This window comes from Kryptolebias marmoratus, linkage group LG15 (assembly GCF_001649575.2).
Source record: "Kryptolebias marmoratus isolate JLee-2015 linkage group LG15, ASM164957v2, whole genome shotgun sequence".
In the NCBI taxonomy this organism is placed as follows: Eukaryota; Metazoa; Chordata; class Actinopteri; order Cyprinodontiformes; family Rivulidae; genus Kryptolebias; species Kryptolebias marmoratus.
The window spans coordinates 18,902,786-18,925,436 of NC_051444.1; the positions used below are offsets into that span (position 1 = coordinate 18,902,786).

At 36.8% G+C, this 22,651-nt stretch overlaps 1 protein-coding gene across 1 annotated transcript in view; it reads right to left on the reverse strand.

Annotated features, from left to right (window-relative positions):
• Positions 1–22,651, reverse strand: part of itfg1 (integrin alpha FG-GAP repeat containing 1) — a 130,166-nt gene that overhangs the window by 56,301 nt on the left and 51,214 nt on the right. Inside the window, exon 10 of the mRNA XM_017425854.3 lies at positions 16,039–16,190. Within this exon, the coding sequence (XP_017281343.1) occupies positions 16,039–16,190 (152 nt within the window). The remainder of the gene's footprint in view (positions 1–16,038; positions 16,191–22,651) is intronic.

The window sequence follows — 22,651 nt, forward strand, 5'->3', positions numbered from 1 at the left end:
CGCTTCATATACCTCATTATTTATTTTTGTTTTATTTGTACTGTGCCAGTGACTCCCCATTTGAAGTACTTTTACTTGCTGGAGAAATGTATCACCACTAATGCTGCCACTGTTCTCACTTTTTAGTCCTTATGTGTGTAATCACTGCATTTGTAAAAACAATACCAAATGCTCTGGTGGCTGGTTATTTCTACTGCTAAACATATATTACTTTCAGCAAATGCATTATTATTATTAGAAGTAGTATTAGTAATAGTAGTAGTAGTAGTAGTAGTAGTGTGAGGTATCAGTTTATATTTTTTGTGAGTGGGTGGGTTTATTATGGGACTTTAACTGTGATTAATTACATTGAAACAAGCTGAAGGTTTGTTAAAAGGTCACATTGTGTTCTCCATGAATCCTGGACCTGAACAATGAGTTCTTCTCTCCTCGTTAGGCTAAAAGTTGACAGCAGAAGCAGAATGCTCAAAGAGCGTGATTGGCTGTCACAAAGAACCTGCTAACACAGGTAAGTGTTATTGATGAAGACTGATTGGCTCACCAGCAGATAATCAGCTCGTTGTAGTGTGTGTGTGTGTGTAAGAAACAAACAAAGCAAACTGACATCAGTTGTGATTTTTCAGGCTGAACATTAGAAATGTATTTGACTGCTCACCAGTATGTGTTCTCTCTAACACTTATATACTCCAAAGGAGTCTTTTTCCAGCACTGCAGGGGTTGTAGGGGTGAAACAAACTCAAGGTCATGATGCAGATCACACTCTCACACACAAAACTATCTGCACACAGTCAGCTTTGCTCTTTGTATCTGTTTTGTTGGGACTGCAGCTGACTAGACAAGAAAATTCTATTTTTTACGTTTCTATTTTTTTTTTTATTTTGAGAGATTTAAATGATCAAACTTCATTTTAAGTGGAATTTTGTCTTTTCCAACTAAAGTTTTTACTTTTCCTTTTTTTTATCTTTTTTTAATAAAATTGTTGCTAAAAACTGCACATGTAAAAACCATTTGCTCACATAAAAACTAGGCACATGATTTTTTTTTTTTTTTTTGCCATCCATGCTAATTCAAGACTGTTCTTGGAAGGGGATGTTTCTGCCACACAAAGCACATAGAAAAGAATTGGAAAGCGGAAAAGCAAACCTGCTCTGGCTGCTCAAACATGGTTCTGTAACCACAGGATTGCACACACATCTGAGAGAGCAACAGTTTGAGAGCATCTGCAGAGAAAGTGTTTGCCATCTTTCCTTTAATAAGTCACTGTAGGTCAAGAGAAAAAGTCAACATTCTTTATCAAAAAAGGGTCGTTCCAGAAGTGGAACACCACCCTCATTAATACACCGGTGCTTCCACTACTTTTACAAGCTAAAGACAGAAAGAAAGAATCTGTGCTTCTGACACCCTCCCCTCACGAGGATAATGTTCTGTTTGGAAATTTTATATCAAATACATGTGGCTGATTTTTCACATTCACACTGTTAAGACCAGATAAATATCAAAACTTTAGTATCTAAAGACAAGGCATGGCTTCCTTGTCCTACGCCACAATGTCACTGTTCCTTTAAGGTTTCCGTTAAAGTAGGTCGATAGCCAGCTAAGATTAAGTAAGGTATATAATATTAATGCATCAAGCTAGAGTCCCATGAAAGCACTACACTGTAAATGTAATTAAAACTAGTCTGCAGCTATGCAAGTAATGATGTGATTTTACAATAAAAAAAATCTGCATTAAAGCCAGTGTGAAAACAGAAAAGGCAAACTATCTCAAACTGTTATAAATAAGAACTGTGGAGTGGTCCATTGCAGTCCAAAAGCACTTCATGTTCATGTCAAACAACACTGAACTAACAGCAACTGAAGCTATAGGAATTTCATTGGGTTATGTTAGCTGATATGAGAACAATTTGATTCTTTGTTAGTTGTAAATTCAGAGTGTAGGAAACATGTCGGAATACTAGAAACAGGTCACTTAAAATGAAATTGTATGTTGTTATTACCTCATTTCAGCAAACAAAACTAGATGCTTTCCTGTAATGTAAAATGGAAAGGGTTATGTTACCAAAGTTGCTGTGGGCTGAAGCGAAGACCCTCTGTCAATTACTATGGTGAAGTAACTCAAAACAACTCAACTTTATTGGTATGGCAATAATGAAACAAGTGAAATGTGAAGTGCTTTACAGAGCAAAGTTTAAACCTAAAATGAAACAAGAATGGAAATAAAATAAGAAAAAAAAATAGTTGTAACAACATTTACTTAAATCCTGTTCTGTGGCTACAGAAAACAGAATCCTAATACCAAACGTATCACAGCCTTGATTTCATGGTAATATATCCGGACTGGTTAAAGCTCCTGGTTTATTTTACACCCCCAAAAGAACAGGTAAATCATTTTAAAATAAAAAAATATAAGTGGAACAGGTTAAAAACAACAACAACAACAAAAAACTGTGCAAAGGTTAAGCAGGTTATGCATTTTATGTCAGTATTTCTTATGTTGCTATTTCACATTCTCTGAAACGGCTCCAGCCAAACACACAAGATCATAGTTTATTATTAAAAAAAACACTTTTCCAACAAACTGTTTTTATGTTACTGAAGACACACTAGGTTATTTTGGATGTAAAACCTTGAGACTGTTTCAGCGTGACAGAAACAGAGTTTCTATTTAAGAGATGTGACATGACCTAGCTTTTATTTTTTTTTTAACTAAATTTAAAAAAGTTAAAATACCACAGTATTCAATCAACAATTTATTTTATTTTGTGTGTTATTAATAATATGATGTTGAAACTGAAGGATAACCTCAGACTGAATGTGACATTTAAAGTAAAAATGAGTAAATATAAGAGCTATGCCTTGTGCAGCAGCAGCAGCAGCAGCATATGTCTGTGATAATATTAGTGTAGATGTTTGAGGTTGTGCCCCCAGGGGCTTTGATTAGAAGATGAACTTTGCGTGAGCACTGATGTATGCCGTTTGAGTGTGAAGGGAGTTTACCACCATTTTTTCCCCATTCTGCCCACCTCTCTTCTCTAATTGGACTCCAGAGGAGCAGTCGGCTGGTAGGAGGCCGTCCAGCTAATCATGCCGATGACCCTTTCTCTCTTCACCTCAAAGGTTCAGGGAGGCCACTCTGACCTGCCCATCTTTGCACTTTCCTACAGCTACCATCCACTAATCACTGAACTTGCTCAGAATGAAGGGCTTAACTAATCTGACTACCTCCTTTTTATGGTGTTCTGTTTTAAAAATATATTTTATCTTTGTATGAAGCTAGTCTGCTACAATATCTGTAGCTGGTTGGGTAGGTTTTTGTTCTCCATGTTCACTCTCCTGCTCTGCTCCAATGATGACACCAAGGATTCTGGTGAAGGCTTTGTAGCTGTGGTACATTTTTTTCACAAGTGTATTTATAAAATGAACTTTTCATTTCTGATGCTGATATTGACACAGCAACTGACTCCTCTCCCTTTTCCTCGACAGAATAACCTTCTGTTTCTCTCTAAACTCTTGTTTGTGTCCAATTTGCAGACTTCACAAATATTAGATGAAGATGCCTTTGAGGATACTCAAAATGTATTCACAAACAATTTGATCTCTTAAAAATGAAAACTGACATTTTTAAAATTCTTTTTTAAAAATGGCAAATATGGTAGATCACCTCAAATTATTATTAGAAAACAAGTTTAAATATCTCTGCCCCATGTAATCAGGATCAAGGTTTATATTTTTGTCTCTTGTCTTATTTATTACTCACACCAACAATCTTTATTTCTGTTTTTACATTTGGGATTTGCAGTTATTTAGATATAGGTTAATGTTTGGTTGATAATAGTGATATATTTACTTTATTACAGGCAAATATACTTAAAATATTACCGTGTCTTATCTCTTTTTTACAGTAAACCCTACAGGTTTTTAAAAGTCATAAAAAGTACTATAACGCCTGTATTAGAAACTAGCACAAATACATCGTTTTCTCAGTTGATATTTATTTATTTATTTTCCAAGCAGAATAATTAAGTTGTCAAACTGAACTGGCAGCCATCATGCTACTTATTTAGTTCCAGATTAGTTTGCCTATGGATATAAAAAACAACAACAAAATGAAAAACAGATTTAAAAATCTCTTGTACAGGACTTGATCCATTTTCAGAAATACTAATACATGTATGGTTATAGCTGTGGAAAAAGTGTCCTCTGATATTTAATGCAACTTTGTTCATCTGATCATTGCCTTTGTGCAAACCTGACAACGAAGTATCACAGTCCCCAAATTGTGTTAAGCAGAAAAAAACAAATACCGAAAAGAAAGAGTTATAGTTGAGAGAAGATTGAAGGAGAGGAGTGGGCATGTTAAAATGCAGTGGATGAACTGAAAGCAAGACGGTGATACGGTTTCGATACCCTGGGGCTCCGTGGTTTCTCATTCTGTTAGGCCCTGTGGAGATGAGCAAAAGTGGTGACTCATATTGTCACAATCAAAGTCAAGGTGCAAACTTTGATTGTGTCACTCCTCTGCACAACCATCCCACTCACTATTTCTCCATGGTTTCACCTTCCCTTATGATTTTGTTGCCTTGCAACAAAGTCAACTTTCTTTGAACAGTTTTGTCTATTTGGTCACAAAAAAGTTTGTTTTGTGAATTTCCCCTCTGTGGGATAATAAAGGTTATTTCTTCTTTTTCTGTAATTGCTTAAACTTTGGTATTAATTTAAGCATTGGGGTTAAGGATCTCATTTGTATCCGAGGTACTCAATCCACCATGACTTCAACACTAACTTCACCTACTGGAACATTCAGCCAAAAATGGCGAGTGAGGTTTTTATACAACAACAGACTGAACGTTAACCTTATACAGAACAAAATATAGGCCCTCAAATAAAAAAAGCACAAAAACAACAGATGTGGTATCAGTTCTGTCAGATTATGGTAGATAATCCTACTGTCTAATAGATGGGCCTACTTTCTAAGAGTCATACAGAATGTACACTTGTGCACTCAAGTCTTCTGGAAAAGAAGAGTGATGTGTGACAATTTCAGAGAATAATGAAAATCTCAAATCTTTGGTCATTGTAGTCAAACTCACAGCTTGACTCCAGGGTTGATAATGGCAATTTTACTTGCAAACACTTTACACCTCCCTCACTTATAAATAAAACTGAAAAAAAAGAGATGTACTTTCTTTTAAAGCATTACTATAGTCACTGGTTCAGTGCTGTGTTATATCTCCTTATTGTGCATCTGTTCCTGCTTTACTCCTATAGATATGTAAATTTCTGTGAACACTGTATCACTCCATACTCAAATGGAATATATTTACACTTTTAAACTGATCTGGCAAAAGTAAACATCCTCTCTCTTTATGCTGGTACTAAACTGTCTCTGAGAAGGCTGCTTTATTGTGACTACTTGTCATATGAGGGCAGACCAGACTCCCAACAGCCAAACTACACTTTGGAAAGAAGTTGTAGTGCAGGACAAACACAACAAATGCCTTCAACTCCTCCACTTGCCATTGTGGTATTCGCTACAAAACCGAGAGACAAACACAGCCATCCTGCTTCCAACATACAGAGGATGGATTTTAAATGGCATCGCCTAGCAACAGCCTGCTAAGCTCTTGGCAGCTGCTTAGTTGGGGTGAATACTGATAGATGGAAACACGCAGAGACACATGGGTGCATATATACTCACAGAAACACTAAAAGTTAATGTGATGGAACCTGTCGGCATTATAACAGCTGCTCATCAAAAAGTACAAAGCACAGCCATTTTCTGATAAATGAATGTTTAAAAGCCTGACTTGCTATATTTAAAACAAGAGAAAAGGCAGAAATAACTGAGCAGCAGAACCACAAGATGGATTTCGAATGAGTTAAGCGATCATTTTGTCATTATTACACATAAACGTCCATCTTAAACAGATGTTAAACATCCAATGTAGTTGTGTGCAAAAGAAATTCACACATTTTTAGGTTTCGGAACATTTTTAAATTATATTAAATCTATACCACTGCAACGTTAATAATGAATGATACAAAAGCTGTATTACACCTAAACGGGGCAAAGACAATAATCTGCAGGTTGTAACAAACCCATTAACTGAATCAGAAAAAGTTGTGTAGGCGGACATATTAAAAATTATACAACAAATATAATTATACAGTGCGACGAACAATCTAATATCAACATTATAGAAAAGAGGTGCTCATAAACAAGATGTTCTGTAACAATTGTATCATTTTAAAGCAAAAACCTTACTTCCAACATGTTCTGTGGTAGATGACACATCACAACTTCAAAGAAGTGAACTCCAATCAGATGTGGCTTAAATGGGAGATGTGTGAACTTTGTATAATTTGTTGTTAAATTCTAACCAACCATCCCCCCACAAACAGACAGTTCTGTACGAAACTCTGGCACTGTGATTTAGAGAATAAAACTGTTGCACTGCAGATCAAAATACAAAAGATACCTTACAGGAAGATTTTAAAAAACTTTACACACTTACATTTCAACAAGCTTTTAATATATGCTTCATAGGAAAGGTTTTCATGTCAATACCAACAAGAACCAACCCACCAACCGTATAGAGTCAGGTACTTGTTTTAGCGTTTTTTACATTTGTTCAGAAATGGAGCAGAAAGATAATTTCTACTCTCATCTCAGAGCTGAATTATTCCAGTGTCCTGATTGTTATCTTCATCCAACCTCAACTTTAAACCGTGCAACATTTTCTGAACCACGGAAGAGGGGAGTAAGAGCTGATCTGCTTTTGTCTTCTGCTATGTTATTAACCACAAGTTATAAATCATTACAGATGCTAAAGACAGGCACTAGCTCCCACTCACCCTGCATGAAAAACCTGGTAAAGTAAACAAATTGATGGATGGATGGATGGATGGATATAATCACAGGATATGAGTATTTGCAGCAAGTGAGGGGAGATATTTTATAAAGGACTTCAGAATAAAGCTTTTCCCTCTGTAGCATGTTTACTGCAAAGAGTGAAACAGAAGTGATGAGATGTATTCTGTGATTGTGCTTTGAGCCTCCCCAGGCAGAGGTTAACAACATTATTCTGTTACTGTCAGACACTGAGCCTGACCTACAGCCTGAAGACTTCTACACATGGATGTGTCTATGTGTGTGTCAGGCAGACGTGCCACATTTCCCCAAGGCTTATCCTGTCTTTGTATTGATTTGTGCTCCCTTGCACAGACAGCTATAATTGAAGGTGAATCTTCAGGACCAGTAACCAGTGCTACGAAGTGCACAGGATGTTGTGCATATAGTGCTGCGCTGCCATGTAGCATCGCGTGGTACAGCAGAAATCACTTAAGTTCAGCTGTCTCCATCTGTGACCTCATTTTGTGCTCCAGAAATAACTTTATCACGCCTCACTCTGCTACATGCAGAGCTACATGTAGCGACTAAAATCCTGCATATACGCATGCATGTTTGCAGAGCAGCCCGTTGGAGGGCGAGGCGTGACATTTAAACCATTTCTCTTGTGACAGGGGACTCTTATGAAGCTGAGGTGGACCATTTCAACATCAAACACTTACAGCCAGCAGGAAGCTCTGTCTCCCTGAGGGCGGCGGATGAATGAAGAGCGTTTGTGTGTGAGCGTGTGTGTGTCTGTGACCTCCGGTAAATGGGAAGCCTACCTGAGTGCAGAGCAGAATGGGGTGAATGGCTGCTCTGATAGAGAACCATAGTGAATAGAAAACTAGTCTAGTAGTGTAATAACTATGTAGAACTATTTCACTCAAGTAAAAAAAACACTGTCATCATCAAACATTTCAATAGTTTTGTTGATGTTTGACATTATTTTATTGTTAAATTCAAGTATGGAAGACAATTTCATAATGAACCTAATGTATCAGTTTCTGACTGAAACTGATTGTTGTCAGTGCGGTTTTTACTTAGACTTTAAAAGAGTGCAAAAGGGAGGTCACAGGATGAATGGCTTCATTCTTCATGAGTTACTGTTTGAATAAGCTCTGAATGTTACACAACAAAAGAAAATTTTAGTTGATGATGAAACAAATGGCCTGGAGAAATTGGTCAGCATATTTATATGAGCAGCAGCAGAGCAACATAGTCAGCCAAGTGCAACATAGTTTTTAAAAACGCACGACGATGCTTTGCAGCCTTGTTAATTTGTTGCAAAAGTTAATAAAACTGTGCCTGATGTGCATTTTCTTCAAAGCTTAGCATGAATGGGATTGCAAATAAATACCAATAAAAGTAGAGGAGACTTAAGCCGCTATCCCCTTTTCCTAAGCCTCAACAGCCAACCTGATAAGCCAGTAAGACTGTTGGGGACACCTGAGTGAGGTTGCTTCTAGGTGACTCATACAAATTTGTGAGCATACCGTTCTGTTGGTGTTCAGTCGGCTTGTATCTCATGTAAGCGCCTTATTTTCAGGCACATTCTTCTGGTTCTCTTTGCTCAAATGAAATGCATGCACGTAGTTTTAACAGGTGTAGGTTTTCTGTTTCCTTTCAGTAGGAGTGTTTGCAATGCATAAAGAGATCGGCATTGGTAGAGGAAACAAGGTGAGCATATGCCATCGGAAGGGAACAATAATTATGCCACCTAATCTGTTGTGAGAACAATCTTTTGGCAATATTTCTTTGCTAACAGGCTTTCGCACCTGCAGGTTAAAGACAATGGACAGTAGAAGGCAGTCGTCCCCACCAACGTAATGTGATGAATGATTGTTCCAAACATCACAACAGATGGATGACTGAGTGTAACCTCAGAGGTGAGATTTTCATTCACCTCAGCCTTCCTGCTTTTATGCAGCATCTTCCCCTGGACTTTGCAATCTGTCTTGCACACTTGGCAAAACAAACACATTCTCCCCTTCTGTCTCTGTCTGGCAAACATACACACAGCCTCTCATTCAATCCCTCAGAGGGCTCTAACGCCTTACCAGGGAGGATTTAATTAGTTTTTAAAGTAAATGGGTGAGCAAAGATGGGGCTATTATCTTTATGCCGAACAGCAGCGGTTGCGTAAAGAAAGCATCTCTGGTGGCATTCATTGAAACATTATGGTTTTGATGTGTGCAACAAGGAAGAGAAAAACAGACCAAGGAAAGTGACAAAGCTCACTGCTCTTCCATGTCTGGATGTAGAGTACAAGTATAACTGTTTAAGGGAGCAAATGATTATAATTTTACTTGGACTGACTGACACAGACAGTACAGGTTATGTCTTTCAGAACTTCCCCGATGTTCCATAAAAGGAGGTACCTATGGACAAACAAAGAAAACATGAATGGTGATAAACAATGACTCAAAATGACAGTATGGATCATCTATCCTACAGCCCATCTGTCAGCCAACAGTCAAAGGGAAATTTAACAACAAAAATCTGTATCAATATTAGATTATAAAGAGCTTCAGATACTGAAAAACCCTGGGATAACAGTTTTACACCTATTTTGTTGTTTAGGGTTTTTTTGTTTATTTTGAAGAGATAATGGTGAGCTCTACTGCTAAAAATCAGTGCAAATAGAAAGCATAATTTTCTTTCTGAGTGGCACAGCAGTGCAGTGGTTAGAGCTGTTGCCTCCTGGCAAGATGGTTACAGGATTGCATGCTGACCTGGAGCCTTTCTGAGTGGAGTTTGCATCTTGTCCATGTGCACATGTGGGTTTACTCCAGGTACTCCAGTTGCCTCCCACAAACCAGAAACATGTTAGGTTAATTGGTAACTCTAAAATTGTTCCTTGGTGTGAGTGACAGCATGAATGATTGTTTGTCTCGTTTGTTTTTATGTGGCCTTATGATGGACAGTGACAGCTCCCCACGGCCCGGAAGGAGAAGCGGGTAAAAAAATGGATGGATGAATTTTCTTTCTGTAGCAATGGTTTTAAGATTATACTATCATACTACGTAACAGTGTTGTGGCTTTCCATTGTTGTTTTGGTTATTACCAGCAGACACTGCAATACTTCTTATTATCTCACACTGCCACTGTTGGCTAAGAGAAAACAAACATTACCTCACCATTTGTATGGGTATGTATACTTTTAATACTCAAGTAGTACAAATATATGTGCATAAAAGGAACTTATTCAACTGAGAATAGTCAGAAAAACTTTAAATGACACCATCAGTCATTTTGTTTTGATCTGATTACTTTTGCACAAATATTCCTAGAACTTTAAATATGAATAAATCTATAAATAACAACTATTCTTCTTTGAGTATGAACTGTCAAAGGTTTTACATGGTGAGTAATACAAAAATTGACAAATAAAATTTCTTAACAACCATTTGCATAATATAGTTCATAAAATTCTCTTTTACTGAAACAGAGACTAATTCCTTTAGTGTAGCCACATTCAACATAAGCTCAAGACCTATTGTCTGCTTATGTGTGTGTGCATGTGCGTGCACGCATGTGTGTAAAGAACATGGTGTTGCTCAGAAACTCTGGAGGTGTTTTCAAGGGCCCGATCGGGATTTTAACTTTGACATCAGCTGGTTGAAGTTAAAAGAGCAGAAAGAGACAGAAATTGGTGCTAACTGCTGCCCACGCTGAACACTTCAGTCCAACAGAAACACCAAACAAAACACTCCATCCGCTTTATTATTAGAAGCGAGTTTAGCTCTTTCATACAAGAAACTGTGCAAATGCTGATGGAAGTAAACATTTCAGAAATGTTTACTTAAGAAATGTTTTTCAACATTTACAAAAAGAGGAAAAAAAGAGAAAAAACAAGTATGAATGAAACAAAAAGCTACTTGAGGCTAAAATGTTATATCATTCATATTCAGAGGTATGTAGTTGTGAAGCCATGTCCTGATGTAATCCAATGGTCTAATCTGACCAACGCTCATCTGGTGAAATTAAGGATTTTAGTGAAAGATGACAACTGTAGGTCAGGGAGAGTCTCGGATCTGGAAACTGCCTCGATGGTGATCGGGCTGTTGTTTTCAAGTCCTCAAGAAACACAAGCTGATGTGCACATAAGACACATGTACACACATGTAATTATATCTTAGCTGCTTGAGGCAGATCAGACTTTAAAGCTGTTCTTTAATCGTGCATAGTGTAATACAGTGAAAAGGAAAAAGAAAAAAAACTGATTACAGCTGAGGATAATCTCATTCTGTGAGGGCTGATGGCTGACACATAAAGTCCTGTATTACACACACACACACACACACACAAGGAGTTTAACTGTGACCTGTAATTGATGTCATCCCTAGAAAGCAGTGATGTTTGTTGTTGTACCTAAAAAAACATTGTAACAGAAGGTGGGAGATTTGTCTTTCAACATATGTCGGATGCCATCTGAACCTTGTGACAGATGTCAAAGGTTTTATTGTTCATCTGAAGGCAGAACATAATAAAATGTACATAGAAAAGTAACGCTGAACAACAAAATGTTCTTGTAGTTGCTACACGTTAGCCCTAGATAGAATACACCTATGTAACTATAAACTGGGAATGGTTGAGGTGTTAAGAGGCATTTCTTTTATGGAATATGATCCGTCTTTAAAACTAAGTAAAACATATCAAAATTAGTTTTAGATGGATAGAGCGGGGGTTTGAACCAGCAACCCACCAGTTACAGGACAAACCCCTACCTCCTGAGGCAATGTTATATTACTTTCACTTGCTGAATGATCACATTTTAATTTCATTGACATTATACATATATATATATAGGAGTTGTTGTGAAGTAGCTGAAACATTACTTTGCAAGTTGAATTCTCAAAGAATCCACAATAACTGTGCATTGTTAAAGTTCAAGTTCTCTTTTTGTGGCTTAAAAAAACAACAACAAATGCTCAGAACAAATATCATACTGTGCTGGCAGCTACACTGGGTTTTACTTAGGACAAAAGTCAAAAATGTACTACCTATTCACTGACTGCTCCACTTTTAGCACTTTCCACCTCTGCAGTGTCAAACTGCATCATCTACACCTGAAGAAACAACATTTTATCAGAAGGCATCTTGTGAAAAGTTTCTTGAACAGATAAGAAAATAAAGGTAAGAAGGTAGAAAACAAAGTCTACTTTCATGTTGTTTTTCTTTTATGATTTGTGTCAGTGTCTCTTTCATTATGCTGCTTCACTTCTCGCCAGCATCCCAAAATGCTTGTATTTCTGCAGACACAGAACATCCACACAAACGCCTTTCTCCAGCCTTGTATTGTTTGTTGTGATGTTCATCAGTTTGAGCATGTAGGTGTGTGTGTGTGTGCGTGTAGGCAGAGGTAAAGAGTCATTGTCTGATCTGTGACCTGGATCAAATGTGGACCCGGAGGAAACAAGTTTTTGGATATTCAACAAAGTAAACAAACGTAAAAAACATAAACACTTCCACAACTTATATCTCCTATGAAAATCATATAGACCATTTAAAAAGTGGACATAGAACATCCAACTTTTTCATAGAAATGAGTTTTCCTCATTGAAAAGAACAACAACGACAAGCACTCGGTGCATCGCAGTTTTATTTTGGTGAATAAGTTGATCCTGATGATAAAACAGTAGGTGAAGTGACTGATGCAATCGCAGCAAAAATATAAATGAATATTGAGTTACCTAGAGGATATATATATTTAAAAATGTATACTTTTTTGTTAAGTTTTTTTTGACAGGCAGCTGAAGAGTGACTCTTACTTTAGGATTAGTGAGTCAGTACTCATAAGATTAGCTCCTGAGAAAAATGGGCCCTGAAATAGGACAAATGAATTAATGAGTAAGAGGACATCTACAACTGAACAGTTAAAACGGGTTTCTCAGAAGATCTTCATAGGGTTAAGTTGGGGACAAACTTCCTGTCACAACACCAAGACTGGAAGGAATGGAAATTGGCTGGTTGACAATTTAGAAAGGTGACATATCTTCCTATATGATATGTTACTATGATGTATTATCAATGGCAAAGTAGTACAGTACTGAAGGAAATAACAACACAGTTTTATGCCTAAGGTAAAGTAAACAATTTTTTATAGCAAAAAAGGAAAAAAACGACCTCAAACACCTAAATAATCCTTCAATTCTCTGTTTTCCTTCTGCTGGCTCCATCTGCTCATTGTTCCATTGATTCCAGCAGATTACTTTCATCTCGCACCCTCTCTTCCTCTGCCTTTCTGCCATGAACACTTAAATCTGCATTCATTTTGCTGGGAGGTGAAGCGGACTGGCAGGACTTTTATCTGGAAAGCAGCTATAAATAACTAATTGGGCGGATAAAGGAGAAGATATAGTGAGGATTGAGAGACAAAGAAGAACAGGGGTGGAGAGGGAGTGGGAGTTAAAATAGATCAGTTATGGGTGGTACAAATATTTGGTTAGCTGAGAGCATTTTAGTAGTGTGAAATCAAAAACAAAGCAAAGCTCCAGTGCACGAGGGACTGCAGATAATGAGTTACTTTAGCAAGACTTATTTCATGAAATGAGCAAAAACTAAAATCTGATTAGGACTATGAAACCTTGTAGCTTTTACTAAAAAAGCACAACAGATTCAAAACATCTTAGTGGAATGCACCTTTTGGTCACAATTTTAGAAAAATAAACATAATTAATATATGCTCTAAAATATTTATTTAAATTTTCTAATAAAGATAAAAAATGATTAATAAAGAATCTCCAAAAATGCTCTGAAGGTTAAAAGGCTGCAATGACTAGAGAAAAGGCTTAAGAGCTGTGTAGGTAAAATAGACAATTATTGAAAGGAGAAAAAAAAAAAGAACTGAATAAGAGTGAGTCAATTAATTTTGGGTTGTGCCCGGATTAATGTTTGTAGTTGGAGTCATTAGAGATACACTCTTGTCTGACCCAGTACTAAAAATGTTAACACTAAGCATTTTAACTGGCTACTTTTTAATGTATTGTTTGAAATGCTAAAATGCATTTAAGAGATGTTCATATTCACACTATCTTTAATTTTGTTTGTTTGTTTCATAACAGCAGGATGTAATATGCAGGCAGGCAAAGTGTACATGGAACATCATCACCAAGTGGTTTGAACAGTGTACAGGGACATCTGTGCCAATTACAGGTTCAAGTATGAAGTATGGTGGGGAATGACAGGGTCAAGAAACTGTAGGACTGCCAGATCCAAAATGACAAACAGGTGATAGCTAACCAACCGGACATTGTGGTGGTTGACAAACTATACAAAATGGCAGTAGTAATAGAGTTGCATGGGGCTGCTACATCTAAAATATAGTAGAAAGGAACACAAGAATCTTGAGAAATACCAAAAAATAAATGATAAAAAGAGATGTTGTGGAACGTCGAGGCCTCAGTGGTAACAGTGGTCATTGGAGCACTTGGGGTTGTTACCTCCAAACTGGGGGAGAGGCTCCAGCAGATTCAATGAATAACCTCAAAGATGTCTGTCCAGAAAAATTACTAAAAACAGTGAAAGTGCAGCCTAAAACCCCGAGACTCCCAGACTTATGGTCAAGGACCCAAACCTGAAGTGTGACCATCCAGAGATGGGAAGTGTTAGTGGAAAACTTATATATTGTACGTATCATCTATGCAGGATGAATATAAGCGCCTATAACAAGCACCTATACAAGACACGGTATAGCTGGGTCAATACCAGCCAGTGAGACAGAAGTTGTCTCCAACCACAGAGTTTAACTTCACAGAACCAAATGATGATTATTTAGCTCAAAAACAAAAGTGCTAGAAATCTTGTTGTCTGTAGGTCTTCAAAAACTCTCTGCTAACTCATCTTTTAACACAACAAGCACAAAAACACACACTCTTACACACAGTGATCAGTATGCGCAGACAATCGCAGCCTTGACCATACAGCTATCTTATCTTCATCTCTGGGAACAGATAATCCACATAGGTCCTTCAACAAATACATACATCCTATTCCTATTGCTCATGGCACTTGTGTACCTGGGCACACGGCAGGAATTTTGAAAGTATCGACTTATCAGCTGCCATGTTTCCTAAAGTTAAGGATCAAGCTCACCTTAGGTGTCTGTTAGCCCACACTGTACTCAAGTTAAATGAACACAAATCCCTTCCTGAATACATTTTAGTGCCACAGGTTCCAACAGTTCAGTGTAAACCAGTGTGCAATTTTACATTCTGCAGTCAAGGGCAAAGAGATGTCAATTTATACTTTTTTTTTTTTATGAGGTAATATGTTTATGGTTTATATATATATATTTTAAAATTTACGGTAAGCATGATATATTATAAGTTACAATATATAGATAAAACTAGTGCCACTATTTTATATGTGTATTTCATTATTTCTGCTGGTTAAAGATATAGGGTTAGTTTGATTACCGACCAGTCTCTCAGAATAAACTTGTAGTTCACAAATACAGGAGCATGATTAGTCTATACTAAACCGAAAAGCAAAAAAAACACTAAAAACAGCAGCGATATTGAGAGACATTTCTAGCATGACAAACTGTCATTACAAGTACAATAATTTCACAGTAATTTACTGAATAATTTCAGTTTAATTTTGGGGAATTTTATACACAAAAAAAAAACATTTCCAATTTGGCAAGCTTACAAGATTTGCATAAGCCCTTTATGTATGCATTTTGAATTATTAGACTCCAGTCTTTTTTATTTCTTATTCCTTGATATACTAAAGCAAATATAATCTCATTAAAATGTAGCGTGCACCACAGCAAATTTATATTTGGTTACCAAATAGTGAAGTTCATAGAAACTGGGACAATATAGATTTACGTTCAGTCTTTAATTTGTCTAACATTAAATCCCTTAAACTAGAGTAATAATTGTGCAGACAACATTTATAAGAAATGAAGAAGCTCTGCCCTGACAGCTTGAGAAGTGAGGTGGATTCTGTATGCTCAAGTGGGTTTTTGTGTCCTAAAGGGATCAGACTAGGATTTATTTAATTTAAGCAACATCTCAACGGTTTATGGGTCATCACATTAAAAGGGGAAATTGGAGGAACTTAACAATAAATAAAAACAAAATACAGAAAGTCACCACTAAACCTGCTTTCATTTTAACGGCTTATTCTGTTCGTCTTACCTGCCACTTGTGTTGCGAAGGATCACTAGGGCATCAGGGAAGCCGTCCAGGTTGTAGTCTCCGAGGTGCAGGACCAAAGGCTGTTTGATGGTTCCTGGCACAAAGCCCCAAACTGTTTCCCTCTGCTTAAAGTCTGACAGGATGGGTACCCACTGCAAAGACAGACAGAAAAGCAAACACATGGCAAGTCATCCGAACTGCTTTTGTGCTGATTAGTATTGTAATAGGTGTCTCCAAGATGACCTTTTTTGCTAGAAGGACAAAAAACACAGTTCATTAAAAACAGAAAAAAATAATTAACTCTAGAAAACTTACAATGTCTGTTATGACTTATTTGATAATTATTCAATGTTAACAAACAAAAAAACTAATTAAATATAGGTGGTAATCCAGTTCAATTGACAAATCATATCTTTGCAGCTTCAGTGACGTCATACTCCAACTTTTCACGTACAAAACGAAGCCGTTTGCAACAGGTCTCTTAGGATCCACCTTCACCCACTTCAGCCTGCTTCATACCCACTCTTAACAGCTTTCTAAACTCCTTGACAGCAGCTTGACCAGTGATAACTTAATCTGCTGGTGTAAACACTTAAAATAAAGATAAACAATAAATTAGACCAGTTTTAATAGTGTTTTAATCATTGGCTAAGTTAGGCCTGGACATTTGAAATTGTACCTTAGGATATTTTCTGAATAACCCTGGATGTGAAGACAGAAAATTTTAAAAAGGTTGTTCTATTCAAACTAGGCATTAAGCTCCGAAGTAATATGACAACCGAATATAAAAACACAAGCAGGTTATGTTGTGCTTTCTTTGTATTTCATGAAAGAAGGATCCAATTCAAACACCTGCGCTACTAAAGGCACACATATTTTACAAATTATGATAGTGATTGCAGGAGTTAGAGAAGTTTCTCCAGGATGAATCTGTATTCAGCTATTAGCAAAGATAATCAAAGTGTGTTAATGCAAATTAATACACATCACTATAGCTATATCCATCAATCACTTGGCACATTGGCACATGTGTAACTTACAAACAGTGACTGAGCTATTATACATCCATATGGGACAGGTAATTGTTTTTACGCAATGTAAGCACATGCTTTTTTTAACTAGTGCTTATCTTAAATATTTGTTAAAAACATAATCACACATTACTGTTGTGGTATATAATAATACTGCCTAACAAATAGAGCACAGCTTGATCCTGTGCAGGGTCACGTGAAGCTGGTACCTATAATGATATGTGCTTGCAAGGCCGCGGGGATGTGTGTACTGGATGCAGGGTCATATGGATTTGGGGATATGCGCATATAGTAAATGAATGGGAGTGAAATGGTCTAAAAACATTTTCATACGTATTGATACTAAATGCCATATGCAATGTACAAACTTGTATTCATTTTTAAAGAAATGATAAGACCTGGGTAGAGAGTGGAGGACAATTTGACAGAAGTACAAATTGACGAGCAATAAAAAGTCATAAAAAAACAGATTTCATGTTTTTTTACGCTTAAACAACTTTCTTTCCACTTTAATGCACGGTTTCATCTACTTGACATTCTTCAATGCACTTAGTTTTTGTACTGCCATTTTTTATCTGTTCAACAATCAGTCAAGCAGATGAACCCAATAAAGTGGATGAGCATGTATCTCAAAAAACACTGCACTGAACCGGCATTTTGGACACTAAATCATTGTCTGTTTGTAACCCTGACAAACGTGGTACAATAAAGCATATACAATAAAGGTCTTGTCAAAGCAGACCTTCAGTAGTTGTCTCTGCCATTCATTAAGGTGTTCAAGTGTACTTTGGCTTGAGTCCCACATAAACTATGATATGCTCAATCATTTGTTATCGTGCAGAAAAAGTGCAGCGTATGTAGAATGCAATACATAAAATAAATACAATACATGGTAAAGTGCTCTGCAGAACCTGAACAAGGTTCAAATGTGATACCCTTTTATAGAAATTGACTTGATGATCCAAATACACAGGTTTGTGTATTTGCTTCAACCAAGATCTTCTCAACAGAAAAGCAGTGCTTACAATTACACCAGAGGAAATCCTATTTAAAGAAAAACAAAAAAAAAATAATAAAAAAAAAAAAAACTCAGAACAAAACACACATTTGTGCTTTGGATGACTAAACTTAACAATAGAACAAACAAATATTTGGACTTTCAGAATGAATGGATATCTTGTTACTCACACCAAAATAGTGAATGCTGTGATTGTTTTTTTGTTTGCTATGATTGTTAAATGGACATTTTTAACAGTAAAACCTTCCTTGAGACTCCATTAAAAACAGAAGCCACACTGACACTTTCATTCATTTTACAAATCTAAAACAATGATAATGAAACACAGTTGTTAGTCATTTTGTTTTTACTGATTGGAAGTAAAACACTTTAAAAAAAAAACTGCATCACTAAGCTCGTTAAAATCAGCCATGTTTAATCCTAAGGAGACAGAGGGCAAGATGCTTCACATTTTAACTATTCATGAATGTTAAACACAGAGAGCAGGTGCAGTGGAGAGTCACCAGAGACACACTCAGCAGAACTGCCACTAATAGCTCTTAACAAGACCAGCACATCTCAAGAAGAAGAAAAAATAAAACCACCACAAGACCATTGCAGGTTTTTACACTGAATGCAGCTGTGCACTACAGACTTTACTGCTGTGAACTTTAACATTTAATATTCTTAATAAGAACTGCAGGTTCTCTAAGGTCTGTACAACGTCTGGCTGTTTTTAACGTTTTCTACATAGTTCAGTGAAAAATACCAAATTGTTGGGGGGATGAATATACAACAAGAAAGACAAGCAAGAAAACAGCAGTTGCCTCTTTAAGATTACTTCTGAAGTCTCATTTCCATGGCATTTTGTTAACACACACCTAAAAGACAAAGCAGCAAACTGGCGAAACGTATATTTAATAAGGAGAACATTTGCAGATTATCTGTTAAATGCATTTGATTTGTCACATCTCCTTTCTACTTATGCTCCTATTAGCATGGAAGCAGTTCGGACGAAGTTACTTTTTCATGCACTGCATACAATTTAGATCTGTTATTGTTAAATACAGGCCTAGCATTTCTTGAAGGAATGCATATCGCTTGTGACCTCTGCCAAGGAGGCTGTTTTCAATAGTGCTGGTTTGTCTGTCTGTACGTCCGTCTGTTTGTCTGTCGGATTTTGGAGAAATTTCAGGAAATGCTAGTGTTGTCAGAAAAAAAACAAGTGATTCAATTTTGATGGTGATTTAATCAAACATTTTGTGCAATGTGTAGTATTTGGACTATGTGTTGGGGATGCCTTTCAGCTACTGCTGCAATAAATTTCATCACAATATTTGTAAATTGACAGATTTATTGCCATTTTTGTTTTTTTCTAAAGTCAGGTGGCTATCTTATATGAATGTATGTACATTTCTGCAGATACATGCAACAGACACGAGCACATAAACTATCACCCACTACCAAAAGGCATAAAGTGACAATAATAACAAGAGCAGTACGTCTTTGTGTCATTTTAGGACCAGGTAAGAACCATTTGAACGCTTTTTTAAAATCTTGGTATATAATTTTGTTGAAGTTAAAAGTCTATAACATACTTTTAACCTTCTTAAATTTTTTTTTCCCACACCTTATATATCCTTAAGACAAATTACATCACAGGTGATTTCTTTGGTTTGAAGTCCTTTGGTCCGCTCTCGGCACTGCTATGTCATTCACTCTCAGGGGAACATGAGGCCTTTGTTGGCCACGAGCCTTATCAGCAAACCACTGTGCTGGTGTAGGCCCTGAGGCAATCAGTGTGCTGTCTGTTTCTTTTTTTCTAACACTGATTAGAGAAGGAGAGAGGAAGAGCCGAGAGAATACCAACTGCATCTAGTCAATGCTGCAGAAAATGCACACACACACACACACACACACACACACACACACGGCTGAGCATCCAACGTGGATCAGGTTAAAGAGATTCATTTGAAGGTATATAGCATGAAACCTGTTGAATGATTAAATTGGAGATGGCATTTTACTCTCCAAGTAAATATGTATGAACTATGGGGGAAAACCTGAGAGAAAAGCAGGAGAAAATAAAATAAAGCTTGAGAAATTACAAAACACTTGATCCAACTTCACACATACATATGGTTCTATATATTCATGCACTTAAAATGTGTTAAAAATATTTAATAAAACAAGGAACTACAATTATATCTGTCCTTTTTGTAATTTACCAAATTCAGCAGCTCTTGAAATAAGACAATGTGTTTCACTGTGGTGTAAATGCTAAAAGGTATATATATATTTTTTAAATAAGGCAGTCGCTCGAACATTACCTGATAACACTGATATGTAGTGAATATTTTCAAGAAAATATGGCAGAACAAATGCAAACAATGAAGGGCTTAATTGTGGCAGATTAGCAAAATGAGACCACAAAGTGCAACAGCATAAGTGGAAGTCATAAGACAGTTTTTTCCCCCTAATCGAACAGAAGGTAAAAAGCAATTTAGGCCATTTTCCCTCAGCAAAGGGAGACAACGTTTCCCAGGAGTTTTGTTTTTATTGGCCTGCAGACATGCGTGATGAATATGAAGCAAATCATAGGAGACCCAGTAGGTAAATTAAAATTCTCTCCAGTGGGATCAAATCTTTTTTTTTTTTTTTTGAAAAGCTGAAATAAATAAATCAACTTGAGGGAGGAGCTTTTTAAACAAATCACGACCCCTTTCTTGCAGCTACTAAGGTTTTGGCATTTAATCAGTAAATACAGCAAAGTATTTGAATAATGTCAAGTGTATGTCTTCTCAGATTAATCAGCTGCTTAATGTTCTCTCATTAAAATATAAAGTTCCTAAACCTAAATAACTCAAGAGCTGGAGTTTTGCTGGTTCAAATGTCATCATATTAACTTCAAGATGGGTGTAAGCATGTGGGTTTTACATGAGTGTGTAAGAAAGCGTGCATATGAGTGAATGTGTTGGTAGAGAGATCCAAACGACCTAGTTAATGGAGATGAAGACGATGATGGGATTTGCGCTAGTGAGGTAATCTGATACCTTTAATGGTGGCGAGAAGAAGGATCCCGCATATAAATGGCTTTTTATCTAGCAGCAGGAAAACACAGAGTACTGACAGCTTATTATGTGGGTCCGCTTGCGCACCCATGTGCACGTCTGCATTTACACCAAGTGTGAAAGAACGCATATAGAAACATAAAAATGAAAAGAGGCACAAAGACAGACCGAGAAGAAAATAAATAAAAAATAAAAAAAATCGCTCCCTGGCTTTGCTGATGACTAAAGTGGGAAAAAAAAAAGCGACAGCATTCTCGCAGACTCCCATTGATTCGACTTGGCGGAGAGAGCTCCCGCTTCATTAGGCCAAGAAATTAAAATGTGGGTGGCCTGCGGTGTAGGTGGGAGGTGGCGGAAGGATTTGTAGGGTGATGTGGGGAGGTGCTGTAGCATCGTCAGACAACAAGGCTGTTCAAGGCACTATGAACAAAATAAATAAATAAAAAACACATAAAAGAAATGGCTTTATACACCCAGCAGTGTAATGACTGTAAAGCTCATTGCATTAAAACGGGCACTAAAAGACAGCATGTGACTGATCTGAGGAGTGGGGGGAGAGAGTGCATGGCTATAAGGTATAATCAGAGTGAAAGTTGGGCTGGTTTTGTTGTAAGTGTGTAAATATTGTATTGATTATATGTCCACATTTACACTGATCAGCAACAACCCTTATAGAACTGGCAGGTGAAGGGAACAACATTTCATTAAAATGCAATGTTTGTTCTGGAAAACCATGGGTTCTAGGATTGGAGTACATGTTACTTTGACACACACCACCTACGTAAACAGAAATATCCCCCGTAGCAACAGCAGCCTCTAACTGCACTAAGTCAAAGTATAGGGCTTTCTATTTCTGTGGAATGTCATAACATTAAAATAGTAATGATCCCTAAATGCAACCAGTGTTTGACCAAAAAAAAAAAAAAGTAAACACACCTTTTTCATCACAAGTCAAACATGTTCTGAAAAGATGGAGGTATGGTTTATTCCATAAATGTGTCCAGCCAGTGTTTAGGTAAAAACTGCTTGAATTTCTCCAAACAGGTTTAGTTTGTGTCCAGATTTAATTTCTTGGTAAATTATATGGTTAACTTTGAGAACTCATAAGATTAACTTTTTCACATCAAATGAAGGTGAGAAATAAAATGATTGTGCCTAATTAGCTTGTTCTGTTCAGCGAAGTGAATTCATTACACAATAACAGAAAAAAAAAGTCAAAACTAAAAATAAGCAGGGAAGCAAAAAAGTAAGTTTCATAGGGTTCTGCTAAAGTCACTCCTTTAATCAGTCATTTTTGTTTAAGAACACTGTACCACAATTAAAAGGACAATGACAGCAAAGGAAAAGTGCAATTCTCCTTGAAATTTAAGAAACCCGTTTTATTTGGTGGTCTTGGTTTTGGAAACGCAAGCAAAACTATGGTAAGTGAGGCCATAATTTAACTCTGAAAAAAGGCATCTGGACTGAGCCAGGGATGGAGTGGAACCATATGTTTTTCTGTCAGCTGTGCAGGG